The 27,029-nt window shown below is 38.9% G+C and overlaps 1 protein-coding gene across 1 annotated transcript in view; it reads left to right on the forward strand.

The window, feature by feature from the left end:
* Positions 1–27,029, forward strand: part of LTK (leukocyte receptor tyrosine kinase) — a gene marked incomplete at its 5' end in the record, with an annotated part of 91,029 nt that overhangs the window by 17,659 nt on the left and 46,341 nt on the right. Inside the window, one exon of the mRNA XM_082318882.1 lies at positions 24,676–24,789. Coding sequence (XP_082175008.1) covers positions 24,676–24,789 — 114 coding nt within the window. The remainder of the gene's footprint in view (positions 1–24,675; positions 24,790–27,029) is intronic.

Raw genomic sequence — 27,029 nt, forward strand, 5'->3', positions numbered from 1 at the left:
TAATCTCTTAACAGTGTTCTTGTGCATCCCACCTTTTTACGACTTATGCCTGTGAAAACTAAATTTTGGCATGGAGCAATTGGAATCTCTCCTTCTGGAAAGGAATTTGGCAGATACCAAGAGGAGACTTGTGGCAGTACTTCCATATTTTCCTGGCAGTATTGAAGAGAAATTGTAGAGAATGGAATCTTCCATGCTTCTCCATATAGCTGCTGCCAAGGTGCTGGTGGTAGGCATACTGCTAGATGAAGTTTCGCAAAAAATTCCTGTATTCATAGTCTCATATGAAAATATAATTTGAGAAAGATGGCCCTTTCTGACAAAGGAAAACCACAAGACCAGAAGCTCTGATACAACTGCATAAATCTGATCTGTTAACTGGAAAGCTAAATTAAAAATTTAAATACTTGTGGTGTAAGTGAAAAGTAGGATGAAGCAAGTTACTGTGAAAAATAGGCTGGGCGCTAGAAGGAAAGTTAGCTCTTTGTAAGGTTGATATGAGTTGCATTTCCCTGATATTAGAATCAATGGCACACCTATTGATAACCTGTGCCTGGCACACAGACTGTAAACAAGAGTACATAAATGTCAGTAATCAGATTAGATTGTTGCAAATAGGGCAAAGAGCCCTCTCAAAAAAAAGAAACAGAAAATGCAAAGGTTGTATGCTTCTGAAACCCAGTCTCCGTGAACAGACCTAGAAGGTCCCTGTCAAAGTACATCAGTTTATTATTCTTTTCTATTACATGCAAAGCAGCTGAATATCACTGTGGAATCCAGGAGCTTGCTGCCCTGACACTTGCTGGTCTATTCCCTGGGGACCTAGCATGTTCTTTAATATCCGTACTACCCAGTGGATTGTGAAGAATGCAATACCAACAAATAAACTAATAAATGCCATTAAAAAGAAAAATCCATGAAGGAAGGAAGGATGCATTTTCATACAGATTTAGCCAAAAAGATCTTGGAAGTAATGTTCTGCCATGTTTTGGAAAGCTGATGGAGTATGTCCTTGTCATCAGAAAATCACCAGCTGCAGGCGTGGTTTTAAATTGGTGGATTTGTTGCAACTTCAGAGTGTTGGAAGACTAAAAAGAGTGCAGGAGCTGTAGGGGATGTTCATGCGGACAATGCCACTACAGTCCCTAAAGAATAAGGTGGGTTTAAGACAACCTTTTATTCCATGAAACATTGTCTTTTTAACTGTATTCCTATTGTTAATTAATCAAACTTAATACAATTGTTCCATTGTTTTGCTCAGGTTTGTAATCAGAATCCAGCGTATCATTTGGTTCCCCTTTTACCCTTTTTAAACATCAAAAAAACGCTCACTTTCTTTTCATACTGAGATCCTTTCAGTGTTCAGAGACTTTCTAAAATGAGTGTTACAGCAGAGGTACCACCAGCCAGTTTGTTAAGGACTTTCGTGTTCAAGCTGTCTAGAGGTCTTGATTTTAAAATTGTTTATGCCTGAGGAGGTGGTGCTCTTACATTCTTACATGGCATATATGTACTGTGTTTTTTTTTTTTTCTTGTAAATACAGAATCTACTGTTAATGGAATGGTTTTAAACTAAAAGAGGGTAGATTCAGACTAGATATAAGGAAGAAACTTTTTACAATGGGGGTGGTGAAACGCTGGAACGGGTTGCCCAGAGAGGTGGTAGATGCCCCATCCTTGGAAACATCGAAGGTCAGGCTGGATGGCGCTCTGAGCAACCTGACCTACTTGAGGATGTCCCTGCTCACTGCAGCGGGGCTGGACCTTCCAACCCAAACTATTCCATGATTCTATGAATTTGGCTTTTCAGCATCATTATTGAGAACCTTATGATTTCTATTTAGTAAATGGCTGTGTCTTTATTCCCTCTTGTGCTATGTGTCACTTAATATTAACCATGTGCCTTCAAATCCTGCAGGACTGAGGTAGCAGTGATGTAGTACAGTGTGTCACTGATTCATCTCTTCTTTTATCTTATGCAGCCTATCCTTCCTAAGCAGGTTTATAATCTCATAGTGGCTTCCCTCATACCTCAAGGGTTCTGGAAAGGTGTGTACCCAGGAGCTAATTACAGAGACAGATACACCAGTTGCTGGTTCACTGGATACCTGTTAATAATTCGATACTTCTAACCTGGCTGAGTGACCTCAGATTCTCTTTCTTCTCTGTATTAGAGAACATCCTTTCACTTCTTTTATTTCTTTACTGTGGTTATTTTATCGCTCATCTATACCCTTGTGGTTATCCGATATATATCACTGTCATATGAGAATAAAAGCATCAACCATGACTTCTTAAAATCAGTTGAGGAAGTTTTGTGCATACATCAGCAAAGAAACGGGTGAGGGGTTAATCAAAAATGTTGGGAGATTTGGCAGATAGTGTTTACAGCTGTTATGTGTGTGATCGAATAGATATTGGAATTGCGTCAGCCACTGAGGTGCACTGAAACACCAGGTGTCTGGTCACAACAAGCTGTGCGACATGGAAATGAATGTTGATTCTTGACTCATGTGAAGAGGATGAATGTTGAATTCTGCTCTGCAGCACGCCACCAAAAGAGCTTTAAAGTGACCGGGAATGGTTAGACAGCACCTGCTATGCTTTGTGACAGCAACGTTGCAAAAACAGATGGAGTTTACATGGAAGTAGCTGAATTAGCAGACAGACCTTAAAAGGAGGAGACAACAATGCAGTGCATGTTAACATATCTAAGCATGTTCATTCTTAGGTTACCATAATCAAAATTCCATAAAGAAGGAGTTCAGACAGCACAGGAGGGCTTTGATGTGACTGATCAAAGAAAAAATTAAGTGATCTTTTTATTATTTTTCACAAAACCTGTGGAATGGTGTAATTTTCAAATTAGCGAAAAGCATTGAATGGATGATAGGGTATTAACTTCTTCATGAGGATAGATTCTTTAAGCATTGACAATAGCAAAATAGGAGCATGACCAGACTGAGGAAAGAAAACTTTAGAGACTAATTGCTAGGAGTTTGTTTACGGGTAGAAATCACATAGCAGTAAACACTCAAAACCTGTGTTACAGATACTGTAGCAGCATCTACACTTCAGAAAATGAACATAATGTTGCAAAAGTACTTGCTGAGAATAGAGATTGTAGGTTTTCTTAGAGGCACGCTCCAAAAGCATCACGTAATGAGGAGTGCCCCATCCTCTCCTTCCCCACCCCCACGCCTGCCTCTCCCTCCCAAAAGAAATCTGTGTCTGAATGATGGAAACAAGGAGCTTAAATAGAAGACTTAGAAATAAGGTTATTTCCATCAGTACCTGTTTCTGCAGAAAATGGCACCATGGGAAACACACAATGATCTAATATAGAAGTTTAAGATAGTATTTTATGCAACTGGCCAAACTTCCAAGCAAAAAATTTAATGTGACTAGCACTCTTAAGTTGCTGAACATTTAATGATAGTATACATACGATTGTGTGAAAACATAATATAGCATGCAATCAGAAATCTCATATCTCATCCTCAGTGCCCAACTTATTACTGAGAAAAAACCAGAAACTTCTAACTTTTGTCAGTGTAGCTGTTGCCATTATAAGTAAATATCAAGGTTAAGAAATACGTAGCCAATTCAGGAAGCTACATTAAATTCCTAGCAGTGTTAGCCCATAGTGGGTGTTAGTCTACATGAAATTAACAGGAAAGATTTCCTTTTATTAGCTGTTATTCCAGTTTATTTGCAACTGAATTGGAATAACTCCTACCCAAATGCATCTGGGTAAACTTTAATTTTCATAAATTAAATGACACTCACACTGAAAAAGTTGAGGGCAAAATTTATTCTCACATACTTCAGATGAGTCTTTCTTGATTTCCCTCATTTTCTCAAGGTGCAGTGATAGGACAGTGGTTAAGAGGTTTGTGAATATGCATGTGGGGTTTGGTGGGGTTTTTTTGTTTGATTGTTTATTTTCAGAGCCACTAGTAGACTGTATGAGTTTGAGTGAGGAATGGAAAGCAATGGTTCAGCTGTGAGTTATAGCTAGGAAGATTCTGGGATCCTTTTAAATGAAGTTGATACTGCCTGTACTGTCCAACCATTACCCCAAAGAAGGGAGGAAAGGAGCATCCTTGACATTGTCTCCTGTTCGCCCCAGCTGAGTAATGTTTTTGTAACATTCACTGATGCTGGTTGCACCATGGGATCTTTTGAAAGTGTCATTGTCATTGGGGTTCTCTGTGGTGACACAGGCCAAATTTTGAAAGGCAAATGCCAAAGTACTGTGGTTTTGTTGTTTTTAAATGCATTTAAAAACGCCGGCTAAGGTAGCCAAAAGCATGTGTCTTACAGGAGAAATTAGACCACACCAGCTATTTCTAGGATGCAGAGTCACTTAACCGTCCCTGGATTTCTGATGTAACAACGTTCCTGAGTCGCTGAGTAAGTGGAAGTCCATCCCAGTCCTGACATTTTCAATTTATTTTTATTTTTAAAATTAAAAAAAATATGTTTATTAGGAAGAGGGGCCCTTTCTCATGATTCACCAGTCCTATTGAGCAGAAAAGTATCTCCAGTTCACTTTTGAGTGTCTGGGAAGTGAAGACACTTGTCCTTGGCTGTATCAGTGTAACAGTTCAGTCCTGAAACACTGGGATTCATCCCACCTAGGCTGTCGAGAGAGGGTTCAGTTCTGTTGCAAATCTGTGACTGGCAGGCATGCAGTGAACTGCTGTCTAGAGGTACTTTTCTCTTCCCAGTGTCTATACAGGGAGCCTCTAGACAGACCATTGCATTTGGACACCTCTCCATTTAGAGAAGAGTAATCTTATTTTACTACTAGTTTTTGTTTTCTTAACAAGCTACTGCATTGTTTGGTGCCAGTAATTGCAGTCATCTGCAACAAAGCTTCCAAGATGGCAAAGCCAAAAAAACCCCCAAACCTAAGTCTCATTCTCTCTTCCTTTAACCTTAAAGGAAGGAAACCTCCTTGTTCATTACTCTGTAGAATATGTAGAGTGTGGGCATGATTGAAATAGTGAGAAATAATGCTGTTAATAGTTCCCTGCATGTAAATGAGAACTGGATAGGGCTTTTTGAAATTAGTAAGTGAAGAAGCGTTATTCAGAGCTAATACTGTGAGTTACCAGCCTGTTTCAATAACGACTTTCATTAAATGTTCAGGGTTTTGTATGCAAAATCTGAAGTAAGACTAGTGGAGTAATAATAGTTAGTGTAACAACAACGTAATACAAGAAAGAAGCTTGCTGCACTCTCTTAAAACTTGAGGGTTTAAAGTCAGCCTGGAATATCATGTCCCCCAACAGCTGCACCAAGGCCACTGTGCTGGATCGGAACTGAGGTGCAGCTTCAGATCAAAGGAAAACAGCCATCACTTTCAATCTCTTGGTAGAGGATTGATGAAAAGCAATTCTGTCTATGGTAACCTTGTGATTTGATTTGATTAGCTGATGCATTCATTTGATGATTTCAGAATTTGATTATTTAAGACATCACCATTAACCCATTTGATTTATTTATCCAAATTCTTTGTGACCTAGACTTGGCTATAGTTAGATTTTAATTTAGAGAATTTAAACCAGTTTTGGTCTAGTGATAGGTTGGTTTGTTCTTAATATTTCCTTGCTATTTTTTAGAAAGAAAATCTATGTGGAGTGCATAGATCTATATTTTGTATATTCTTTGTTCTTTTAAACCCAGAAGCCTTGAGGGAAAAAAATGTAATTTAGCTTTGGTATTTGAAAGATATTTGGCTCTCTTTAAATTAAATCCTTTGTTCCCACATATTGCACAACACTGCAAGCAGCAGTGAAATAATACCCTGTAAGTTGCAGTTTGCTCATTGGAAGATCCAAAATTAACTAATAACAGGTAATTATCCACAAACTGCTAGTCACTCATTTTGGCAAATATCTTCAATGCATCAGTTCACACGCATAAAACCAGGTCCTTACTCTACTGTGAACTGAGTCAGCAGAAATGTCCATATAAATAGCAAAAGAAAAAACATCTAAAAACCCAACATTTAGCTCTACTGAAATATCATAATATCATTATGACTTCTCAAATTCACATGTTTGGAGACCTGGTTGGAGGTCAAAAGCTTTTATATTTAACGGGCTTTTTCAGTGAAAGTCACTTAATCCTGAAATGGTTGTGAGTGAATACAGCATGCTAAGGAGCTAGAACAGAGGGAAAGCTACACTAATGTCAAACTGTGGGTGGGAAACAGGACTGGATTTTAGTAGAGAGGTAAAAGGCTCCTACAGATGAAGGTATGTTCTGCAGGAAGCAAAAATATGTGAAATATCTAAACACAGCCCAGGAGGACACCTTGACTCTCTCTTGCTTGAGAATATTCAGAACACTATTGAAAAACGTTGCTGTTTCACTGATGCGAAAGCAGCCTTACAGCCCGATTCTTCATGGCTTTTTGTCTGGTTTGCTGTTCACGCCAGACTACTTGGACTTATGTAATCGTGGTGTAACCTGCCAAGGCAAGGAGGAGTCAAGTGTGTGACTTACTGACAGCAGATTCACTTGAGCAGTCAAGCATGCTGCAAAAAACAGAGGATTATAGGACCAATTGGGTCCCTTGGGTTATTGAGTACAGCCTGCCACAGTCCCAGGCAGCCCTCTCATGGAAATTTAGGTGAGAAAGGGCCACAAAACATTCATTCTGTGCTAGCAGTGCTGGAAATGCAAAAAAGCAGGAGCTTGTGATGCTAAACTCTCAAATTTGTGGCAGTGAAGCAGGGCTGTCTTACAGGTTTTCTGACCCAGGCCAAGAGTAGGAGTCAAGTACTAAGTCTGATCTGTTTTCCATGTGCCAATTGCATCATTCCACCTGAAAAAGATAGTTGCCTCATTAAATGATAGTTTGGTTTGAACTGTATCACAAAGACTGCTACAGTATTGCAGGAGTATCAAACTAAAGTGGGTAACTGAACATGTGCTCTGTCTAATGCTTGTGGGAGCAGCAAAGAGTAATAGTATAAGTCCCTTTCACTAGCTTGATCTTTTTAAACATCTGAAATCAATTTTGAACAGCTTAAATAACAGTATCCCGCACGCTAAGATTCTTCCTGTTTAACGGAATATGCTGAAAGGAAATTACTTTGCTTGATTTCTAAAATGCTGGTTTTACAGGTTCCAAGCAAATTGTCCTCTGTACCAGTCCTATCAGCAAAGAAATGAAGTACTAACTGTGCAGCATGCCTGCTGCCCTGATTTTTTTAGGTAATAAAGAAATTGGGGTCATCCTTCCTTGCTCCTCTGTAACTCAGCTATTAGACTGATTTCTAATGAAAGAGTGGAGTTAGGTTCTAACACAAATAACGATATTTCCCATAAATGTCTCCACTAATAGCATAATGCAGTGAAAAGGTGAGATGTGCTTTTATGGTATTTGCTGATCTCCTTCATATGAGCTGCAATTTCAATTGGATGTTCACTGATCTGCCTGTTTCCTTCCCAGTCTCAAATAGCTGTATTACTGGGAGTGGTAGAAGAAACATGGGCAGAAGACACCTTGTTCAGTCTTGGCTTATGTGTTGAATGCAAAAACCATCAAGACAAGTCATTGTCCAAAGTCTTACAGACACCAACAGATTGTGACTTTCCTGGTTTTGTCTTAAGGCAGGGGTCTCTCTTGTTTCTAGTTATCTAGCATTGCTGTGCAATTCATGAATGAAGCAGATGTGCAGAAAGCTCTCCATCATGGGCTCCAGGACCTTCTTTTATGGTCATTGCCTTGTCTCCTCTGCTGACTCACAATAAGAGAGCTCACAAACTAGGTGGGAGAGGACATCTTTTTTAGAAGATACAGGATACAGGGTTGACTCTTTTTTTTTTTATTTCTTTCTTTTGCAACGCCTGCTACCTTTCCCTGTCTTCTGGGGAAAAAAAAAAAAAAAAACCAAACAAAAAAACCCCAAAAAACCCCAACCAACTAATTGAGAAATAAAGCTTTGAAGGTTTTCCTAGCTTGCTTGAGGATTTTTGAGCCTAAGACATAAAGCAATGGGTTTTCACACACACACACACACACACGTGTTGGGAAAGGTAACTAAAGTGGTTGTTGAGTGTATATAGGTTGTAGAATGACTTTGAAAACATGCTTAAGAAAAGGAAGAGAAAAGCAATCAATTAAAAGCATGGCTTCAGGGAAAGTGGGCAGAACAAGGGCTGCCCTTTTCAGGAGCGGGAGGGAGCTTCTTGGTCTGTCAGACATGTGGTGGACATTAGCAGCAGGAATTACAGACAGTGCCCCAAAGAAAGAATCAAATTGTCTCTTGAAGAAAGGGGTAAAATGTATATCCTTTCCTTTAACAAAAATAACTGCACTTTTCCTCAAAGAGATCAAGCAAGTCAATTGGCTTTAGTATCTTTTTCTATTTGTGACCTAGACCGAACTTTCACAACTGGCTGTAAAACTGGGAGACATTTTCTCACATGATCTAGGGGAGAGTATCCTGCATATTCCTTTTCCTTTTGTATTCCTGGGGGAACATTTTCAGTACAGAGTGTTGGGCAGATTCTGAATGTCTTTGGTCATGATTTCAGTCAAGAAGAGAAATGTGATTTGTACCTAGGACCACTGTACTTTGCATGCAGATGATTTTTCCGAAGATTCCCCGTAATGATATATCCTTTTCTCAGAAGTAGGATAAAGTATCCCAGGCAAGAACAAGCCTGTCAAAAGCTTGTATCGCCATCAAAACTCCTCTGCCCTCTTTTCCCCTGCACAGTACTTCTGGACTGCGCTATTCATATTCCTGCTTCATTTCTTACATTTAGAAGTATCTGGGCAAGTCTTTAGCAAAGATGCTTTATTGGGGGGGGGGGGGGGGGGGGAAGGGGGGGAGGTGGTGTCATACTATTTCATATAAGGAAGCGTTGCAGTCTCTGGCTCTTTGGGAAGTGCAGGTAAGTTCCTTGGAACAGACAAGAGGAAGAGGTAAGGAGAATATGCAGTAGAAAAAGGTATTCTCTCCCCTTTGTCTGATTACAACTTCTAAAATACGATTTTGCAATATAAAAACTTATCTCCCCTGTGAGGATACAAACTTTCTGGAATTCAGTCCTTTGATTACCCCTTGTCATTTCCACTTAGACCTTCGGTCCACTTTTTTTCTGCCTTTGCTTATTTCCTTCGCAAAAGTAAGCTTTTTTCTTTGTAGATTCAACAGGCTGCCTGTCAGGCACATTGGGGCCACATGGCAGGTAGAACAGCCAGCAAGAACATGTGAGGATTGTGCTAGGGTGGTACAAAAAAGACTGAGGAGATCTGAAGCTGTTACCTGAACTCCCACTGAGACTTAAGTTGTAGTGACACATGTTCAAAATCTAAGCTTCTGGCCATAAAAATGCCTTTTGGAGTTTTAAAAAAATGATCAGTAAGGCTTTCCTAACTCCAAAAAAAGCATTGCATTGGCACAAGAATAGTCAGTTTTATCAGTTAGGGAAGAATTGATCACATGGCTAAAATTAGTCTCTGCGTAACTGCACATTTTCATGATTTTCTCTTTTGCGCAAAGCAAACGAAATCAAGTCTCAGTCAGTAGTATATGCAGGCACACACGTATGCATATTCACATGCATACTCAGTGATACCTCTAGGTGAAGACTATAGTAATGTGTGAACTGTAAGTATCAGTATATACTCGGATACTGCCTTCATGCATGGAAGCCCACCATAATTATGGTGTGGTATATTTTTCCCTTACCAGTGGGTTTAATAAAGAGTGGTGGGTGGGGCTTCTGAGCAAAATAATTCTGAGGAAGTCAGTGTGTTATGGCAAAACACAAGTGCTGGGCCTCGAAAAAGGCACAGGTCTTGTACTCCTTTACACGGTTACGCCAAGATCTAGCTGCAGCCTTTGGCTGCTCACAAATGAGAACCTAAAGAAATAGCTTTTCTATAACGTAGTAGTAAGTTTTAAGTATACTTTACCACTCACAGTCATGTTATGTTCTATAGTTTCCAGGAGGCACCATATCTAGTCTCCTGCTCAGTAAAGCAGGAATTGACAGCACAGCTTGTGACAGCTGTATACTCACTTTGGGAGCCCAGTGATGTATTCTCAAAACAATGGGCACTACCAAAGATTGATAGCTTATTTCTCCAAGTTTTTGTTGGTTTTGGTTTTTTTTTTTTTTTACAAGGCATTGTAATATTTGAGTGCAATTGTGTTGTGTCTCTCTTCTCTCCTAGCATATATGTTTATTATTGTTCTCTCCATTCATCTTTATTTGCTGTGACATTTCTTCATTGTCTCGTCTGAGAATGTAGAGGTCTTCTGAGCTGGGATTTTGCCTTGCTCTACATTGGGTAGAGCCTGGTCCTATTTATCTGTGTTATCTACGTGGAATGTATTATTGATCAAAGCTTCTGCCCATACCTAAACTGTTAATAATCAACGGAAGAGCTGAAAATGGGACACAGCTCTTCAGGTCTTTGAGGGTTTCTCTTTCCCTCCTGCATATCATAAAAGATATTTCACACAGCTCTAAGAAACCACAGCCTCACATAGCTTAAAAAGAGGTGGCCAGCAGCCAACTTTCAAATAAACACTCTCCACTCTTTCATTAAAAGAAAACATTATCATAATATTAAATTACAAGTCAAATGGTGAAAGTATCTTTCCTTGTGTACAATATATTATCCTTTGAAGTCATAGAGCCCAGAGTAATTTTCACATGAGGGTGACCAAGTAGGAAAAAGGGGAAAAGTAAATAAAACAGTACCATTGGTTGTTTTTCACATTCTTCTGCTGGCTATAGAAACACACGTATTTGGATAACAAATTTCTCGTTACCAACATCTTTTTCTTTCCCTGAACTTTAACACTCCTTATTCTGTATTTGTTGTCTAGGGTATGTTACCTTTCTGGTATGCCCCTCCGTATTGACAAAAAAGGCTAATATTGCAGCTGTATCTTTGTGAAACGTTTTGAAGTCAGATATTCTATTCAAACTTATTGATGCTGTTGTGAGACAGAGGAGGAAGCTTACCAGTGAATCTAGCTGAGATAAAGGAGAAATTTCATAAAAGAGCTGATAAAAGGCCATATTTTTTGTCCTGGTCCTAGATAGCAAGCTTGTTAGATGACGAAGACTACTAACAACTAATCCTACTGATTATTGCTATTTTTCTTCTTTTTAAAACAATGCAAATTAAACTTCTTACTCATAGATTAGCACAGTAGCGCTTTGTAGAATGCAGAACTGGATGGTCAAGATGGAAAGTCAGGAAAGTGACCTGGTAAAACAGCATGTGAGTCTGCCTCATTCTACATTTGCACCAACAACGATCTTTGGACTTCGTGATTACACAGTTTCTTGTGCCCTGACCTGTTCCAGCTCAGCTGGGGGCTTTGTCTACTGCTGACAGGTGTTTTCTTTGGCAGCTGCTGACTGGCCATCTCTATCACCATGTATCACAATGTATTTAACATTCTAGATGCTACAAAGAAACCAAAAAATCTGTTTCTTCCTTAAGTATACTTTGGATTTTTTGGTTGTGAACTCTCTTTTAAGGATTCCAGACACTTGCTCTTCATGCAAATTGTACAGTTTCTACCTGTTAAAGGTTGCTATTGACTGTCGGTTGGAAATTCTGATGTTCACTTCTGCTGGCTGGATAATTGGGTGACATTCTTGGTAAAGTCTTGCTCTTCTGGTTTCCCAGCATGTTAGTGTTTTAACTGCTTCCCAGTTCATTTGTCTTTAGGTGTAAAGACCTCAAGCATAGGTGGTAACAATTGCATTCTCCTCTCTTTTGTGAATCTGAATTGGTAAGTGATGAATGATATGTTGCAATAACTATCAGGTCAAATTACTTGCTATTTGTCCAGCTCACTTACCTTGATGCATTTGAACTTCTCTTTCAAATTAATTAACCAAAATGAGAACTGTAGCCGTAACTATAGTAATCAAAATACAGTTTACAGTGTTTTGCTGTTATTACTGTGAAACTCCACTTCAGAAGAAACATTGATTGTAGTGGCTCGATAATAATAGGTATCATTTCTGAATGGATCTATACCAGGGTCAGACCCAGGACACCCAGGAATATTGTGGTTCTAGCAAATCTCTCTCATTCTACACTCTATGCTCTGTACCTACTGCAGACTCCTCTTCTGGATGCTTTTTTTCCAACCAGAGTATTTGTGCTATGTTAGAATAAGCTACATTAGATCTGAGCCTCATTCTTACGCTTTCATACGCAGATCAGTACTTCAAATCACACATCGTGCTTCTGATACCATTGCATTGCGATACTAGGAGGGCAATAACTGGGAGCTTTTCCTGCTGCAAGAATTTTTGCCTTCTTCATGTACCAGCACACCATTAGAAGTAGCCATGTAACTGTAAGCATCCTTATATAATTGATGGTTTAACAGCATTTTCCACAGTCTCCGAGGAAAAAATCAAACAGCTGGTACCTCTGCATCTTTGCCGCCTTATTAACTACTCTGCTTAAGTTGTATGTGGTTTGTTTTTTTCTTTTTTTCTTTTTTTTTTTTAAGTTGTTTTTGGGGTGGGAGCAGTTTCTGTGATTTGATTTACTTATTTATTTTTTTAATGATATGTTTGCAATACCTATGAGTTTTCTTTTTGATAAGTTTAGACTTTTCCTAATCCCTTGCTCCTCCTTGGGTTGAGATGAACGTCATCTCTGGGGCAGTCTCAGAGGGGATAAATAGAAGCTCCTGTAGAAGAAGCAACTAACTAGCAGGCTTTTTCAGTCTTTTGTCTTTCTATAGGGGTGGTGTAACTCTTTCTTCTTCTTCCCTATTTATTTTTCATTAAAAGGAAGCTGAGAGCAAAGCCCGTTTAAAAGAGAATAGGTAAAGGCAAGGATAGCCTCATCTTAATAAAGCAGTCAATCATTAGTGAGGGTGTTGAAAGAAAAGGAGCTTTAAGAAGTCCACAGTGTTATATGTTTACTACTGATTCCACAAGGAGGATTTTGTGATTTAGAAGAGAAAACATAGGATGCCCAATAGCAGGAAATCACAAACAATGTTCTTAAAGATTGGTATGGTCAAATGAAATGGGCACTTACTCTTTAAAAAATGACATTGTGTGTATTAGACTGTCCTTTTTTGATTAAGCATTAATTTTTCAGCTTAAAACATGGCATCTGATACTTTCCCAAAATGGTAGCTTCATTTTTTTTATGCTACATTTGTCAGTGCCACATCTTGGAAACAACTGTATATATTGAGCTGGTTGGTTTTTATATCTTCTATTTAATTTAATATCTGAATGTTTTCTCATTACTAAAAACAGCTGTGGTGAAATATTTTTCTTGTTTCATTGCTGGGCAGGCTATTGTGCAAATGGCGCTGTGTGTGTGAATATTACATTTGTGTGTGAGAGCACAACTGTGTGTGCTCTCTTCAAGGCAAAACTGTATTGAGAAGCACTTTGCATGCAGTTTGCGCACAGGGCTTTGAGTATTAGCATGGAAACCGCCTGGAAGCCTGCAAGTTTTTAGGCATTTCTCTTCTGCTACCAGTATCCTCTCAGTGTTGCAGAATTCACTGGTGGTCATGTGCTCTTCAGCAGAAAGTGGATTTTGGTAGGTTTTAATGAAACTAGGAGATGACCTTCTTTCTGATACGAAATTGCAAAAGGATGGAATTATCTGCCATGTATGGATTAGGTGCCGATCCCACAATAATCTCCTAACAGATTCATACGGAAACTGAATATTGGAAAAAGCTTGTAGGATTCCACAGCCAAGAGTCCTGGAGAAGGAAATTAGTGTTGGCTGTGATAGTTCTACCTTCTCCTCTAGGTGAAGCAGGAGGGTTGATAAGACAACGGTAATGAAGTCTTTGCATCACACTTTCCCTTTGTTTTGCTAAAAGCACCTTCCCCAAGAGGTTGATCCCACCATCTGTGTTGTTATACACAGTGACTCAGAGGGCTAATAGCAGAGCAGGAATGGGAACTCTGCTCGTGAATAGTGTCTCGGCTAGACACAATGCTGTGGCGGAGAGCCTCTGTTCCTATCTGGGAAGAGTTACCAGAGAAAGATGCGTATCTAATAAAACTGCTTTTAATGATGTATGGAGCATCCTTATAGATGACTCATGCTGGTATGCAAGGGTTAAGTTCTCAAAGGGGAATCCTTAGATGATGAAGAGCTGTTGGCAGTTGTCCTTGTGTCAAAAGTAGATCAAAGAAAAAAGAAGTGCAGGAAATGTGCCTTTGTGCTTGGGTAGCCTATGTGAGCAGAGCAGCCCCTGAGGGATTCTTGGAGCAGTACATAGGTTTAGAGCATTCCTAAGGCTGTTCCTGGTAAAACAAGGATGGAAAGAAACATTAAGTAATCTCGAAGAGAGCTCAAGGACAGCTTAAAGTCACTTTTGTCCTCTCCACTTAAGTTATGTTGTGTGAAATCAAGTAATTGAAAATAATTTTCTTTTTACTAAATTGAATTCTACAGGATCAATTCCACATTCACTGTAATAATTCAATCAAAACCTGGATCTGAAAATTATATTTCTTTCACTTTCTTGCTGGCACACAATTTCTCTTCTGCTGCAGACTGTTGCACTGCCATGCCATGGAAGCTGAAGGGCAGGGACACAGAGCTTCTGCCACAGGCCACAAAATGCAGAGGCATCCGGAAGCTGGTAGCTGAACGTCTCCTAGAGGGCAGCTGTCTAGCAAATATGTCTCCCATTTCTCTTTTGCCTAATTTTATTGGTCACTCTTGGCACTTCACAGAGGGGATTTTTGGCATCTTAGCATATGAGTTTGTTGAAAACTAAATATTCTGTCTTATGGGAAACTGATTTTGGAAATCTTGTTTCATTTCTAATAATGATGAAGACTTAAAATCTTACATTTTTCACAAACCAAATTGTTCCAAATTTATACTTTGACTTAATCAAAAGGAGTCATTCAGTATGGCAAACAGTCTGTTTTGAAAGCATTAAAATATTTTCCTTCAGCTCGGTATTACACTATTTTACTGCATTAATGTTACAAACTCTGAACTTGGAGCAGATTACAGAGTAAAGAAGACATGTTTCAACCTTAACAAAATGCTATAAGAGTTTCCACGTGAATATTTGGAAGATATTAGTACTTCCCATTAAGTAATGGAACTGACATTTTTGTATAAAAACATGCCGTGAGAAAATAGTCACTGCTCAGCATTTTACGGTCATCAGCAGAGAGTGAGACTACGGCTAGTCATTTGAGGGAGCCCTTCTCTTTTGTTTTCTAACTTTCTCTGCATCTACAGGCTTTATATCTTCCTTCACCTTCCGTTGTGACTAATTATGCTTGTCACATCTATATGTGTGAATTCACACATACATATCTCCTTTTAAGCTGCAATTGAAAAACCCCATAAATGAGTGCTGTTCTGAAGGAATAAAACAATTAGATTTCTTCCTCTAAATTTATGCACAGGAGCACAACAGTTTTGAAGTGCTGTTCCCTTGGAAGGCAAAATGCATTTCCATCATGTATTCCTTCTTGGTTCTTCTTTGGAGCTGCTTGGAAACCTTATTAAGAGTTGGACACATGCCCCTTAATTTTATTCATCTCAGAGTTACACATCTAATGTAAGCCAGACATCCAAGCTATGCTCCCTCTGCGATGATGGTTCTTTGACAGTTTGTTTTAAAACAGGTATCTTAGGGTGCAATTTCACATCCCTTTCCTCTAATGACAAAGCCAGATTGAAAGGCTTGCATCCCTCCTCTCCCCCAAGCTTGTCATCCTTCTGGTTTTGACAATGTAACTATTTGTGTGGCCTGACTGTAAACTAGATTGAAAATATTGAAAGGTTAACCTAAAAAAATTTAACGAATGAGAAAGGAAAATTTTCCTTAAGAATGGACAGTGGTTTTATTGCAAAAAAATGAAAAAGTGTTTTAAGATTTGAAAAGGAAATAAAAGCTTTCAAGAATAAAAAAAATTTTTTTTTCCACTTTTTGGTTCATTGAACACTTCTGATTTTTTTTTTTTTTTTCCCACCTCTTGTTTCCACCTCTGTTTTGGCCAGTTTTTACAAACCCAAGAAGATCCATATTCCCTGTGAGAAAAACACAGTTATGCCTCTCTCAATTTATTTTAAATGTTTGTTTCCCCATTAATGCATATGGAGGAGCAAGGGAAGAAAAGGTACCAGGTTAAGAGTTCAGGATTTGGAATTCTTCTGTCTCCAACACAGATGTGATATAAGCAGCAAATGCGTTTTTTTACGTGCTATCACCCCAGAAAAGGCAAACTTTCAGATGCAAGGCTGTAGCTCAGACCAGTGAAATTCTACCAAACAAACTAGAAGTTGATTTCCAGTGCAGCTTTAGGTCATACTGACAAATCCCTCTTATTCAGAACCAACATTGGTACAACCTGTGTTAGCTGTCAGTATCATGCCTGGACACAGCTAGCAGAAATGGAGTAGATGCCTCTTCTGCTAGCAATCATCAGAGCCTGAACAGAGAAGAGAAAATAAGGAGGAGGGCAGAACGGAGCTTCCCTGAAGAGTGCATCTCAAAGGTCCTTGGAAAGTCTTTGGACAGTCGGGTAGCATATGATTGATTCCTGGCAGCTTTAACAGAGGTGAGATACAATGCAAAACCTAGCCCTTATTATCTGTGAGTAATAAGCAGTTAGTATTATAAAAACAGACACATGAGTAATGAGCAGCTGTGCTATAAAAAGAGAAATCTTTCTAAGTTAATGTGACAATATGTGCACACATGAGTACGCGCATGTATACGCTACACAGTTAGTAGATTAGGAGGATGCAGTAGATGGCATATTTTTGGATTTCAAGAAGTGGTTTTGGCATGCTGTTTCTCAACTGTAATTAAAATAGTCATTCAGATCTATTTCAGTAGATGTACATGTACACTGAAAACTGAATAAGAAATCATAATTAGCAAGTTGCTCTTCAAAGGCAATATGCCAAGTTAGGGAAGTGGTATCAAGAGGAGGACCCAAGAATTCCATCTTGCATCTTATCTGATAGGTGACTTTTGTAAGAAAAATGTAGATGGCATGGGCAAAACTTTTTCTGGGTGAGTTCTGTCTCATAGCTGTAGCACAGTGCTGGAAACCTGCAATGTACTGTATTTGGTGCCAGAGCCTGAAGAGTCTTTGTTTTTTAAGTGCAGCATAGTGATTTTATTAGAAACAAAGATTTGAGGCTTGAAAGTACGAGTACACACTCTGCAAAGCATTGGAGAGGATAAAGAGTGGTTGGAAAACATGATTCAGGAAACATCACTGTCCAGGGAAGGAATTGGCCACTGCGTGACTGAACAGAGAAAGCAAGGAAATGAGAGACAAAGCAGCATTTGTGTAACTAGAGGCAGCCAGGAAGCCGGCATGCTGTGAGCAGTGGGGAAGAGGACTGTAGGAATTTTGTACAACTGTAAATGTCTAGTCATTCTGTATGTCAAGGAAACTGCAGGTGATCTTTGGCAATCCAAGTGAATATTGTAACAGGGAGTTGCTCAGTGCCTGGTTGTGAAAAGCTCTTCAGACTGATCCACTTATGACCCTTCAAGGAAGATTCTTGTCAGCAGTCAGCAGGTAGGCAAGGAGGTGGCATTCTGTCTCTTGTGGATGGGATACCAGATAGGATTGCGACACCTGAGTAGGTTCTCTGAAGTAAATAAGCAGGGAGCTACCAAGGATAGTCCATACTAGCATAAATGTCTGGGTTTAGTTTCACAGAACGTAACTAGTTTTTAGAAATCTTCTAATGGTGCCAAAGAAGAAGGACGCGCAAGGTATGTTCTTAGATGCCATTCATGTTCTGCACATAAAACAATACAGAAAGTTAAAAAAAAAAAAAAAAAGTCTGTAAGTATTCTGCTAGCCAGATATAAGACTTGGGTCTGTGAAATGCGTGTCTATATTCTCTGAGGAAAAGAGGCTGTGTGGTTTGACTGCCTCCAGCTCACTGGAGGGGAAGCAGCCTTCTAGACTTGTTAGGCCAGGTTTGTTCAGATGGTGTTAAATTAGCAACCAAGGGAAATGATAGAAGAGCAAGGAATAAAAATCACTTGTTTAGCAGAGAGTCAAGGTGTCGAGAATAAAATTAATCAAGGGACCAAGGACTGAAAGAGGAGTTCTTTAATTGCCTACTGCCAATGTGATGAGGCTAGCTAATAAACAAGTGGCAATGTAATGGAATTACTAATTTCGAAACCTAAATGCTGATAAGCTGGAATTTCTCGGACTAGGAGGGAGGATTCCTGTGATTGGAATCAAAGGACAGAAGTAGGCTGGGAACAGCATCACGTGGCAAAAATGACATTTCCTCTTTCCCCAGCCATTGAACCAAATGATCTTGAAGGCCAAAAGATCAATTAATACCTAAAATAAATGTTGATGTGCTTGCTGATGACTGCTGTAGACTGTCGAATCCAACTAAAGACCTGGATGAAATACTAACTAGCTTGTTGTGTGTAAGGGGAGAAAAAAAAGCTTTTTTGTGTCTCTGTGTGTGAAACCTTCAATACAAGTGGCATATTGGAGGTTTCATTCTGCCAGCATGAGAACATCTTTGCAAACATTGAGTAGATGACAATATCTGAATGCAAATCCTCATATCACATATTAGGATATTGTCTTAGACCTATTCTCAGCAAAGAAAGAATTGAGGTAAGAGCTGAGCTCAGAACTAAACCCAGATGTTATACAAGTGGAAGTGATTGTGTCTTGAATGCACACTTCTTTGAAACAGAATAAAATCTGAAGTGGTCTGATATGTACTTCAGCCTAGATATTAAAATAAATGGGCTTTAGTGCCTAAATAACATCTGAGGTGCTATGCCTTGGTATTTCCAGAAGAGGTAAGTCTCCCAAAGTTTAAAACAACGTCACACTAACTCAGTTGAAAGAAAGGCTGTGGACAGAAAAATGCAGATAATAATTAGGTTGTTTGTCCAAATGGCTAAAACACCACAAACCTATAGCTGAAGGAGGCTATGCTGTATAAAAAATAAGGAAAAAAGTACATTGCTTGCAGTAAAAGGAAGTTGAAAAGTCGAAAGTTTATCGATAGATGAAGAAAGTAAAAGAAATAAGAAAGAAGCCAGCAGCAGAGTTAGGAAGTCTAAGAAAGTTTTCCAAGTGCATTAGTAGCAAAAACATCTTAGCAGTGATATGAATCTGTCATAGATGTGTGTGATAAGTCTGTCAATAATAGAGACAAAAAGAAAAAGAGTTCAGTAAATATTTCCCTTCTAGGAAAAAAACCCAACAATTGATGCTTCACTGTCACGTAGAAATAATGCAATAGTTTTCATAACAACACAATGATGTTGTGAAAAAGCAGTTATTAAAATGCCTAGTTTGTAAAATAACTGGTCAAGACTGCTTGTGTTCAAGAATTTTGAAAAAAATAGCTAAGGAGCTTTAAAAGACATCTATGTTGAATTTTTCAGTAAGTGTTGGGATACTGAAGAAATTCTGGAGAACTGGAAGAAAGTTAGTGTTGCATTAGTATTTAAAAAGTGTAAATGGCATATGCGGGATGGCTGTATTTAATTACACGTGCTGACATACTCTCTACTCATGTGAATAAGACTACTTGGTAATACGAAGATTGCTGCCTTAACACCAGTCTGAGTAAAAATATCAGGGTCCTTGATATAGGATCAAAGAACTAGAAAAGGGTTTATAATTACATGTCATTCTAAAGGGCTTATTTGAAAAGACTTCTTGTTGTAGTGTCATTTTTTTAAATTAATTTACAAGTTTGACAAAAGTCATAGTGTGGATGTAGGACATTCCAACTTCAGTCACGTACTTATATTGGTAACTCTTGATATGTACTTTAGTGTGTGCTTGGGCTGGTACAAATCAGTATGTCACGTGTAGGTTTAAAATAAAAGTATAAAGAGGAATTGTTGTCGATTAACTCTGCGTGTAAGTTTCCTGTAAGGGTAAGTTCTGGGCTATGTGCTATTTAACAGTTTTAGCAGTAAGTCAGAAGATAACATAAAAACTGTACTAATGATCTGCTGATAACATAAAGATTAAGATAGGAAAAAATATAGCAGAGTCCAACTCACCAATGCAATAAAACCAGGTACCTCAAAGGGAAATAATACAGATATGGAGGGTGGGAATACCTGTTATGGAAGGAAATATGCCAGAGAGAGACTTGATGTCATGGCGGATGATCAACTAAGGATTTACTTTGGCCAAAATGACTGATGAGATTGTTGCATGGATAAACAGGGAAATCTCAGGAGGGAGCAGAATGGCCATTCTGCATAGCATGGCATTAGTGTGAGCTGATGTCTGCCTTTCAGCAAGTACCCTGAAAAACTGGAGAGGGCTCTAAGAAGATCCTAAAGTATCACCTTATATAACAAGCTTTGGCAAAACTGCATTTTGTCCTTTTGCTCCCCTTTTTGACCATTACCTGCAATCTATCTGAACAGAGTACAAAAAGAGTGATGGACTAAACAAGGGACATGGGGACCAACCAACTAATGAGCAAAGAATGAAAGAGTTTAATAGCAAGCAGCAGGAGATCACAGTGACATTTTCAAGGTGAAAGGTTAATAACTTAAAGCTGTAAATACTCATGAAGAAGAGAGATTATTTATGGAGCTGAAAGTGGAAGGTTTAAGAGTAATTGAAAAATACTAGGATAGGTAGTAGACAAAGAGTCTTCTTTTTGTCTAGTCTGACTTCTTGACAGTCAGATCTATTAGTCTGTATGTTAGTTTATCTTCTCAGAGAAGCAGTGAGAAATACTGAGTTCTTAATTGGATATTAGATGGGGAAAAACACTAGAAAATGCTCTAAAGGAAATTCCTATTTTGGGAGGAAGATGGCTTGTCTGACCTGGAATTGATTTCCCATCATGAGTTCTATAAGTATTGTCTGTAATTTTCTCCTCTTCTGCAAAGTAACATCAGGATTCAGGAAAAATTTCAGCCCTGCAGGTGTCTGAATGCTTTTTTCTGTAAGATAGTGAAAGAAATGGAATTACCTTCTGAGTGCTGGAGGCTTCTGATTTTACTGTGTTCTATTACAGAAAAAGCGATGAATTTGTGCTGTGCTCTTAAAAGATACCATGTTTTTGCTGTGACAGTTGAATATTGTTACATTTACTGTTTCCTCGTGATCATTTTATGTTCCTTAATGGCAGACTTATCTTAAAATCATGGATCTCCTTTCTCTCCATCTTTTTTTTTTTTTTTGCTTAAATTATTACCTTCTGCTGATCAAGACAGAGAAATCATGTAGTTGATAAGAGATAGTCTTTATTATTTGTTTAATGCTGAAGTTCATGTCATAGAAGAATTACATGCAAGCATGTATGAGAGGATATGATGTGGGGTTATTGGAAACATGTCTGGAATTCCCAGTTTCAAAGGAAAGCGAAGAAGGGTTTCTGTTAGTGACTGTGTGCACTAGATTTTCAGTTCAATCAGAGGGGTTGAATGAGTGAGAAAGAAAAATAATTGAGACGTAAAGTAAGTGTGTAGGCTGGACTGGAGTGTTACAAAATCACTATCTAGCTCTCATGCATGGATTCATCATACTGTGAGTCCTGCTGAGTCATAGCCTGAAATTCTTTGCTATGAGGAAATAAATGAGTGGGGGCATATTCTATGAACCTATGAACAAATTCCTTGACTGTCACTGGGTCTAGGATCTTCTGTCCAAGTATATCTTGTCTCAGTGAACTCAGCTGTAATGACTGCTGTTCCTTCTTCTCATATGCCCAATTCAGTAAGTGGCATCTTCCCAGGGTAGGGGCGTAGGGTTGTTACCAGGCATTTGAATGAACCCTCTTGGCTTTTTGCCAAAATTGAATAGGATGTTGCTGACAGTCTGCACAGTGGATAGTGTAATTAGCAGATCAAGTTTTATGCAGTGCTCTTTGTGACAAAGCAGTAGTTAAGTTTTAATATATCTTAATACCAGACCAGCAAACTTCTTTAGACGCTTATCTTAATGGTACAAAAAACTTTTGTACCCTGTTTGTCTCAGCCATCACCAATGGCAATGGATATTTTTTTCACACTAAAGGAGTAAATTCATGTTTCAAGTAGCTTAGGCCTCTGTTCATGGTAGTCTGCCACTGGAACTTGTGTCTGCTAATGAGAAAGAAGAGGAAAATCCCAAAGGTGTTTATGTAATTGATTGGGGTGCGAGTGCAAGTCAAGTATTTTGATTAAGTTTTAGTTTTATCAGGAGGAATGTCTCTAGCAGAACTTCTGCCGTAACTGTACTGTGTTTTGTGGGTCCAGGATATTCAGGCTATTTCCAAGATACACGAGCAGCTTGGAGCATATGAGGAGATGAGTGGGTGGAACAGACTTTACAGAAAGCCCTGAGGGAAGTAAATACTGAAGCTACAGCAGTGCTTAACAAAGATTGGGAGATATAGAACTGCACAACATCTCAACAGACATAGAACATAAGTTGGGAGGAGCAGACTCAAGTTGTCAAAAGATCTTCTCTTTCCACAGCAAAATTTCTTTTAATATGGTGAAATAGATTTGTTTGCAATATGTGATTGATTTTTGGCATGGATTTTCTGGACAGTTTTATGAAGAGATTCCCCCATTGTTATTCATAAGGCAAGCTAAGAAAGACAAGCCTTTCATAAGGCTGGCCAAACAAGAATTCACATTCTTTTTGAAGATTTCATCCCATTATCGAAGATATCTTACTTAGCAGGCCAGTGTCCGTGTCTTATATACAGTGCAGAATTGGCTTTTCAAACATTAATGTCCCTACATATTGGAAAACAGAGGCAGGAAAAAATGTAGTGTTTGGCAATTGGTCTGTGGAGACCACAGGTTTGTCATCAGTACAGCATGTGTCTGCTGCAGCAGGATGCTGTTCTGTTATAAAGTTATCCTTTCCTTGGAACCCCATGAAGACTGATGGCTGTCTTCAGTACTAGAATAAAAGATGGAAGGATACAGCATTCTCACGCTATGAAACATTTCACAGCATTTTACTCACTGTGATGCACATCATCATATATATTAAAACGAAAATTATTTTAGCAGTTTAAAATCAGACCAGATACTGCTGAAAACCTAAAAGCTGTGGTAAGTTTGAAAAAGTTGATCATATGTTTTGGGTTTGGGATTTTTTTTGTTTTTCTTTTTCTAGATCCTTCTGTATGTCTTCGTAATATTACTGTTCATATTAGTTCTGTTGAGAATATCTTAGCTGTTATCAGTGGCATGTATATACATCTTTGTCTCAACTGCAATTCACATGAATAGGATTCCTGTCTCCTCAGACATGATTTCACATTTTTACATTGCTGAATTCATAACCCACATGGCTGAGGTTTGAAAGCAATTAATTTTGCATCTCTCTGTCTTTGAACACCTTTTGAAAACAAATATGTTTGTTCTGGTTAACTTGTTTATGATTCAAAGAAAAGACTAGGGACAATCTTAAATAAAGATTGCTGCATGCTTAGTTTGGGACTTGTGTATTTTCACATGCACAGATTAAATAAATAAAAAAGCCATTGTTGGTATGAGTTGTTCCAAAGACAAGTCAGAAGGTACTGAATATTTAATTGTCAGAACTACTACAATGAATAATAATTTTGGTAAAGTTGTTTTACTTTGAATAACAAAACTTTGATCCAGAAGAAGACCTCCATTTAAACCAGCTAATCTTAGCATGCTGGATTCAATATGCTCATTAGTGAAGCAGAAAATAATTTCTATGGCCTTTTATATCCTCTGAGATTTTGGACTTTTTTTTCCAGCACAACCAAACTTTACATCAGGACTCTTAAGATTTTATCTGAATAAAAATGCACAAATGTGTACGTATTGGTGTCATAATTATGATCAAATGTCACAGTTACCAATTAAGGTTTTTCATAGATATATGATAAAGAGATCCCTGAGATAGAGCAGTGCAGGTGGATTAATAAGGAGGGTATTGGAGAGAGTATGTGTTACTAGATATCAAATACAAGAAAGTTACCTGATTCCTTTGAAAATCCATGCTTTGTGCCTGGCAGTAAGAAAGAAATCTGTTCTCTGAGTATGTGCAATGATGCAAAGGTTTCATTAGTGTTAGTTTCAGATGGGCTGTTATTCTTGTGTGGTGAAGATGATAGCACTTATGCAGGTTCTCCCAAAAGATTGCTGATAAATCCATGTCATGTATTCCATAGCTAACATACATTATACAGTTGAACTTTTCTTCTAATCATAGAATGGTTTGGGTCAGAAGGGACCTTTAAAGATCATCTAGTCCAATCCCCCTGCTGTGGGCAGGGACATATTTCACTAGAACAGGTTGCTCAAAGACCCATCCAACATGAATGCTTTAGAAGTGTAGTTGTTGGCAGGCAGCTAGATGTACTGTTATTGCAATATGGGCACTACTGGAATATACAGTGTCCCCTTAGAGGTTATATACTGGTAAAAATGGGAGTGGATAAAGAATAGTAAAGAACACATTAGTAAGTAAAGTATTTTGTTGTAATTTTGTTTCTGGGAAGTGGTAGGGCTATTTCAAAACATCATCAGGACAGTACCACACCAGTACACTGTAATGAGGGTGAGTGTAATATAACAGGGTTTTGTTGAATATATGTTCATGTTTAACAATATGGGAGCATAGTTTTGTATAGAAACACCAAACTCTTCCCCTGTTCTTTTTGTTTTGTTATAGTTGTTGTCTCCTGTTCTGGATCACATGAAGAAAACTCTTCTTCACCAAATCCACCTCAGAAGCTCTCCCTTGTGAAAAACAGGATGGTGTCATTGCATCAGCCTTCTACACCAGGTACTACAAGTCCTCTTCCTTACATCCTCCTTATTTCTACTTTCAGAATCTAGGTACAAGATAGATGCTGGCAGTCACAAGGACTCTTTATCAGAAAGCTGTGCCACTGGCTTTCTGGCTGGAAATGGAGCAGTGACTCAAAAAGGCCAGTGTAACCTTAAGGGAATCCTTTACTTCCTTATTTAAAAAAAAAAAAAAAAACCAAACTAAAAACAAAACACAGAAAAAAAAAAAAAGAAAAGAAAAAAAGAAAAAAATTAAAAAAATAATCTTGTCCATCAGCACAGTGTAATCCACCATATTTGGGTTTGGGAGTTCTTGAAATAAAAGCCAATTAGTGGAGCTGCTTTCCAGAAACTTTAGAACAAACTACCTTTCTTAATACCGAATGCAGTTTTTTTTCAACTGGACTTTTCTTCTTCTAGGTGTTGTAAAAGCCCAGTGAGATGGACAAAATGCTTGTGAGATAGGTAGGATGAATTTGGTCTTACTGTGGTGCCAGGATAGATGTAGCAAACACTATACTGTATAAATGCCTAAGAGAAATGAACCAGTTGCTATCAGTGGTGTGGAAAGCCTTTTCATTTAGTGAAATAATCACAGAATGGTTGAGGTTGGAAGGGACCTCTTGAGATCATCTAGTCCCACCCCTTCAGCTCAAGTAGAGTCAGCTAGAGCCAGTTGCCCATGACCATGTCCAGATGGCTTTTGAATATCTCCCCAAAGGGAAACTGCACAACTTTCTGGGCAACCTGTTCCAGTGTTTGACCACTCTTCCAGTAAAAAAGTGTTTTCTTGTGTTCAGACTAAATTTCCTGTTTTTTTTTTTAATTTGTGCCCATTGCCTCTTGTTCTGTCAGTGGATGCTACTGAGAAGTGTCTGGCTTCCTCTTCATTCCCTCCCATCAAGTGTTTGTACACATTGATAAAATCCCCTTGAGCCTTCTCTTCTACAGCCTGAACAGTCCCAGCTCTGTCAGCCTCTCCTCTTATGAAAGATGCTCCAGTCCCTCAGTCATCTTTGTGGACCTATGCTGGACTTGTTCCAGTCAGTCTGTATCTTTCTTGTGTAGGAGAGCCCAGCACTGGGCATGGTACTCCAGATGTGGTCTCACCAGTGCTGAGAGGAAGGATGACTTCTCTCGATCTGCTGGCAATGCTTTTCCTAATGCAGCCCAGGAGGCTGTTGGCCTTCTTTGTCACAAGGGTGCATTGCTGGCTCATGGACAGCTTGTTGCCCACCAGGACCCCAAAGTCCTCTTCAGAGCTACTTTGCAGCCAGTCAGCCCCCACCATGTACTGGTGCCAGGGGTTGTTCCTCCCCAGGTGCAGGACTTGGCATTTCCTTCTGTTGAACTTCAAGAGGTCCCTATCGGACCGATCTCCAGGCCTCTTTGAATGGCAGCACAGCCATCTGGTGTGTCAGCTGCTCCTCCCTGTTTTGTACCTCTGTGAACTTGCTGAGGGTGCACTCTGCCCCTTCAGTCCAGGTCATTAATGAAGATGCTAAACCATAAAGGCCTGGGCATGCTAGAAAAGTCACATACATTCCTCACAGGAGGTAGCAAGGTAACTTAGACTTGCCAGAGAGGAGTTCCTTATAGTAACATCTTGCAGATGGTATCTAATTCTTTAAAGTATGAACCTCTTTTCTGACATGTCCTGTGACTGTCCATGAGCTTTCTTCAATCTAAGCTTCTTCAGAGAACTTTTGCAACACCGTAAAATATGTCCTTTGCTGATTGTAGTAATATAGATACATTTCTCTATATATTTTACTTTTTTCCTTTTCATTTCTGTCACATTTTGCCTTTCTGGGGACCTACATTTGAAGTTCTCCAGATTCATAGATGCTAAGCAAAGCTGGATATGAAGCATCTGTAAGGTGGTACACAGTAGCCTCAGAGTTTGGAGATTTCAGTGTTCTTTTATACTGTGAGTGTACCCAGTTCTTTATCTCTTCGATTTATGCTAAGCAACAGCTTCTTGTTGATTGATCTTTCCATCACAATGCAATGCCCATGACCTGTTGCCAGAAAGCTGAGAGGCCTTTTTTTACCAGATGTCAACAACAACTCTGATCTCTTTCAGATTCTTCTTCCAGGCATTCAGATCTTCTCAGGTCTCAGGCTGTGGCAGATATGCTTTATATGGCCTGGACAGTATGGGAGTTCAGTGCTTTTGAAGGAGAACGTTTTGTTCACTTATCTGAGCTGCAAACTGCTTTATTATGGGAGGCA

The sequence above is a fragment of the Platalea leucorodia genome (assembly GCF_965183815.1).
Source record: "Platalea leucorodia genome assembly, chromosome: 7".
Taxonomy (NCBI): domain Eukaryota; kingdom Metazoa; phylum Chordata; class Aves; order Pelecaniformes; family Threskiornithidae; genus Platalea; species Platalea leucorodia.